A 4,987-nucleotide genomic window follows, 5' to 3' on the forward strand; every position below is an offset into this window, starting at 1 on the left:
AAGGTTGTGCTTACACACACATACCCAGATAGCAAGAGTGAAGGGGCACAGGCATTTGCACACGGCCACGCCTTCATTCACAAGCAGTAACTCTGCAAATCAAACGGAAGAGGGCCTCAAGGAACGACAGAAAAAGGAAGGTGTTTTGAGTCTGCTGCAGAGCGCATTACTGGCAGATAACACTACGCTGGACAACTACCGCACGAAGCAGCCGCAGCGTATTTGTGGATACAGCTTCACGCCTTCTTACTTATTCCTCCTTCCACAGGCCGTTTGCTTTTCTCTTTTCTGTAACTTTTCAACGGCGTGCGTTTCTGCAACGTTTCCGTTAATAGAACCCTCGACGTGCCCACATCCTTGCCTGAAAACTCTCATAAGACCGCGGGCAGCCCATACGCGTTAAGGAATCGGTCTCCGTCAAGCAAAAACAGACACAAAAACAAAAAAAAAATCGACAACAGCAGCGATAGAAAAGACCTTAAGCAGCAACAACAAGCGCGGAAGGGCNCAGACACAAAAACAAAAAAAAAATCGACAACAGCAGCGATAGAAAAGACCTTAAGCAGCAACAACAAGCGCGGAAGGGCACTGAGAGGACTGCGGCTGCGTATACACGTGGTTTGTGAGGTGCTTTAGTGAGTTTGGACGAGAGCTCTGTGTGAATGAGCAAGGCGGCCGTCTCACGCCCGCGCGTGTATGTGCGCATTCGCCCCCTCAATGACCGCGAGAAGCGGGAGGGCAACGGCGAGCTCATCTGCCGCGGCGACCCGCGCGTGCAGGACACACTCTTCATCAAGAAGGAGGAGGGTGGGCAGGAGCTACAGACACGCTTCGACCGCGTCTTCGACCGTGACACGATGCAGTCGCTTGTGTTCGACACCATCGGACCGGAGGTGATTGACACGCTCTTCAGCGGCTACAACGCCTCCGTCTTCGCATACGGGCAGACTGGCAGCGGTAAGACCTACACGATGGAGGGCAACCGCGCCAAGGAGGAGGGGTGGGGACTCACGCCGCGGCTCATCCGCGCCGTGTTCGAGCGGTTCGCTGCAAACAAAGACATCACCGACAGTGTGTGCGAGGTGAGTCTGGTGCAGATATACCAGGAGAAGATACAGGACCTGCTGGCGGGGCAGAAGCAGCTGGAAATTCACATGGATCGTACAGGACAGTATGTTGCGCGTGACGCCACGTGGCTCCGGGTGCGGAGCCTTGAAGAGAGCATGCGCCTGTACTCACGAGCGGCGGAGATGCGTGCGACGTCGGCTACAGAAATGAACCTCGTCTCTTCGCGCAGCCACATGATTATGATGGTGAAGTTGCAATGGGACGAGCCCTCGCTACCGGGCTCACGGGCGCAGCTCAACCTTGTCGATTTGGCAGGGTCCGAGCGGCTGGCGCAGTCCGGCGCCACAGGCGATGTTATGTGGGAGGCAATTCACATCAACAAGTCGCTCAGTGCTCTTGGAAATGTTGTGTCAAAGTTGGTGGAGCAGGCAAAACACAAAGGCCGCCGAATCCACATCCCGTACAAGGACAGCAAACTCACCTACCTGCTGCAGTCAAGTCTGGGTGGATCCAATCTCATTCATTTCATATTGGCAGTGTCATGCAGTGCTCTCTGGCGTGGGGAGACGAACTCGACGATTGAGTTTGGTAAGCGGGCTCTTCAGCTGGTGCTGCGTCCGGTCCGAAACGCTATTGATTACACGCGTCTGGCAGAAATGGAGGAGATGATTGAGCGCATGCGCTCGCACATCGCTACTTTAGAGGAGGAACTCCGCGACAAGCGAAGCAACGAGGCTGCAGAGTTTCTCAAACTCAAACAAATTCCACAATACGGCGAAGAGACGAACTTGCGCCATCTCGCACGTCAGAATCGGAGTCGACAAAAGAAGAAGCTTAAGATGCAGACGGAACTTGCCCGAATCATGGCTAACCTGCCAGAGACCTTTGATGACTTGACATCGCACTGCGTTCTTTTCCCAGAGTCCAAGGCAAGTTTCCGAGAGCTTGGTGGACTGCAGCGTCTCGTGCACTTTGTGGACCGCTCCGCCTCCACTTTCTATCGCTCCAATGCAGCGCAGACGATCGCTAGTGTCTTAGACGATGGTGGTCGTGAGATGCTCCTCGAGATTGGCGGTCTAGATGCATTAACGCGGCTGCTGCAGGTGAAGGAGGAACGCTGTAAAGAGGCTGCCTGTGTGGCGCTTGAGGCCGCTTGTCGTGGATGCCTAAAGAACAAGAAGGAGCTCCTACCAATCGTGTATGCAGAGTTGGTGGAACTCATCTACATCTATCCGAATCAGCAGGTGCAGGAGGCAGCATGTACGGCAGTGGCTGCTATTGTCGATTTGTACCCCGATGCACGACGTGCCTTTGAGCGGCTTGACATTGTGCCGAAGCTCCTCGAGACGATCCGTAACACCCCAGAAGAGGTGGTTAACCTCACGAAATCAGCGACGAACTGTCTCGGTCGTTTGTCCAGTGGTGATCCTGAGATGCAGCACGTGATTGCCTCATTTGGTGGTATTGACTTGCTCATTGATGTACTGTTTAGCCCAGCAGGGACACGCGACCATCAGGTGCCTATCCTCGCCTCCTACGCCCTCGTGAACCTGTGCTGCAGCAACGAGCAGAATCTTGATATCGCGCAGGACCACCCACGTTATGGTGAGGTGAAGTTCCGTCTGTTGGAGGGGCTTGCGCGGGCATTTGGTATCAACACTGCACGTGAAGGATACGGCCGCGCTACTGCACATGAGACGGAGTCACCATTTCCATACTCCGGCGTCACTATTGTGGACAAGTGGTCTGCCACATCGTCAGGTGGTCGCCCAATTTTCTCCACCTTCATGGACAACCCGCAGTTCTACCTGTATGTGAACAAGACGACTGACATTGCCTTTATGATACAGGATGTGCTCTACGAATCTCGCATGCTCAAGAAGAAGAAGAATAACACAGTGTACATGGGCCTTGCACTATTTGAAGGTGACCCTGAGCTTGCAAAGGCGGGCCTTAAGCAGCTTGATTTCCACGGTCGTATGGTTGAGATTGGGAAGTATACCTCCAACTGCGAGAATGTCCTCCACTGCACACTGCAACCAAGTGAGACACCGTATGTGGTGGTACCTTTTACGAGCCAGCGTGGCCGCCAGACGGAGTTTGCCTTGTCTGCATTCGCTGACAAACCCATTGAGTTAACTGCTGTGCCTGAGCAGGTTGGTTGGGTACGCACTGTGTTGGATGGATGTTGGACGGAGTTTACAGGTCGTGGTGGCGATGGGTTTGACTGGCGCTGCAATTCGCAGATTCGTCTACAACCCAAGGAGAATTGTCGTGCAGTTTTTGTCCTTTCATACCTCTCCCTCGACCGGCAGCGTGCGCACTCGCGTGATGAGGAGGGGGAGGAGCAGAACATGCGACCGCGTCTACACGGTCGGCTCTTCACCAACTTTGCTGCAGAGAAGCGATACCTCAAGGCCCTTGTTCCACTGCCACAAAAGTCCACCTTTGTCGCCAGCAACAGTTTCGCCAGCAATAGCTACATTACTACATCTGCTAACCTCAAGGCGGGGGAGCCGTATGTGTATATTCCCTTCACCGAGACTCCGTTCCAGGACAGCTGGCGGCTTTCTGTGTACTGCGACACAGATGAAGTTGATATTGCACCGATTGAGGGGAGCAAGGCGGAGTGGCACTGCACCACTTCTGCTGGTACATGGGCGGGGAAGCCGATCGCGGTGCAGATAGACACCAAAGGCAAGATGGTGGCAGTTGCTAGCAGCCCTGGTGTCTTCTTGCGTGTGCGACTGCTCAACGTGAAGGGAAAGAAGTTGGAGGGTATTGATGCCTACTGGAACTCCGAGGCGTCGGTGGAATACAAGAGCCAAGGCCCCGTCACTGTTCAGGTGGAGGGGATGATGCGCATCGAAAAGGGTCAAGAGGTGGCACACGGCATGAGGTTCGATGTGTTCATTTTTACGGAGAACAAGTGTACGGTTCAGCATGTTGACTTCCCCGCCGCCCCCAGCAGCCTGCCTCACCCGTCGAAGAGCACGCCGGTAGAACTACTCAACTACCCCGTTGAAGTTGTAGATGCAGACGCGCCGTTTGCTACGCTTGATCAGAGCGACGACGAGGATGAAGAGGTTTACGAAGATGATGATGTGATGGAACGTGAGGCGGATCTGGCGCAGACGCTCGAAACGCGCAATCAGGAGAACGCACAGCTGCTGAACCGCATCGTCGAGCAGCAGCGCGAGCTGGCGGAACTCCGGCAGCTGCGCGAAACCAACCCCTTGCCCACGGTTCCGTCAGCGGAGGCGAGCATGAAAGAGTCCAGCAACGGGAGACGACGAGTGGGAGACACGCCGCCGCAGCAGCAGCAGCAAACGCGCAAGCAAACCGGGAAGAAGGGGGCCCGGGCTTCCAGCTCGAAGGGCATTGCGCCAGAGCCGCCGCTGCCGCCGAGCGTGACGAATTCCGCGCGCCGTGAGAGCAACGCGGCGACGCGGACGATGCAGGAGGTGGTGGAGTACTCGCTGCTCACGCTCAACAGTCTCGAGCGGCGCACTGCCCCACCAACGCCGGAGGAATGGGAGGAGCTGCAGAACGAATTGAGAGATCTCCAGCGGCGGCTCTTCCTTGCGCTCGAAGTCAACTCGACATCTTCAGCCGGAGTGGCGTAGAGACCACACAGGCACGCACAAGAAGAGAGAGAGGGGAATAGAGTGGTGGCGAGAAATTGCGAGGAGAATGAAAACAAGGAAGTGTAAAAGGTGATGGGAGCACGTATGTGTGGGTGAATGTAGATCAACAAAAAACAAACCCCATAATGAAGAGATGTGGTCCGAGAGGCTATAGGCGTAACGAGTTAAATGAATACGCTCCTCTTCTCGTTCTTTTATCCCGACATCAACGGCTACCACATGTGTTCTTTTTCTTTGCTACTTGTAGACAATGCGATGTACACTTTATATAT

At 54.7% G+C, this 4,987-nt stretch overlaps 1 protein-coding gene across 1 annotated transcript; it reads left to right on the forward strand.

Annotated features, from left to right (window-relative positions):
• Positions 1-662: 662 nt before the first annotated feature.
• DQ04_02831060 (kinesin) lies at positions 663-4,694 on the forward strand (the record flags this gene model as incomplete). The annotated part of the gene is made up of 1 exon (XM_009312263.1): positions 663-4,694. One exon carries the CDS (start codon positions 663-665, stop codon positions 4,692-4,694), a length of 4,032 nt encoding a protein of 1,343 aa, XP_009310538.1.
• Between the last annotated feature and the right edge of the window lie 293 nt (positions 4,695-4,987).

Source organism: Trypanosoma grayi, assembly GCF_000691245.1.
Source record: "Trypanosoma grayi strain ANR4 Tgr_283_V1, whole genome shotgun sequence".
NCBI classification, from domain to species: Eukaryota; Euglenozoa; class Kinetoplastea; order Trypanosomatida; family Trypanosomatidae; genus Trypanosoma; species Trypanosoma grayi.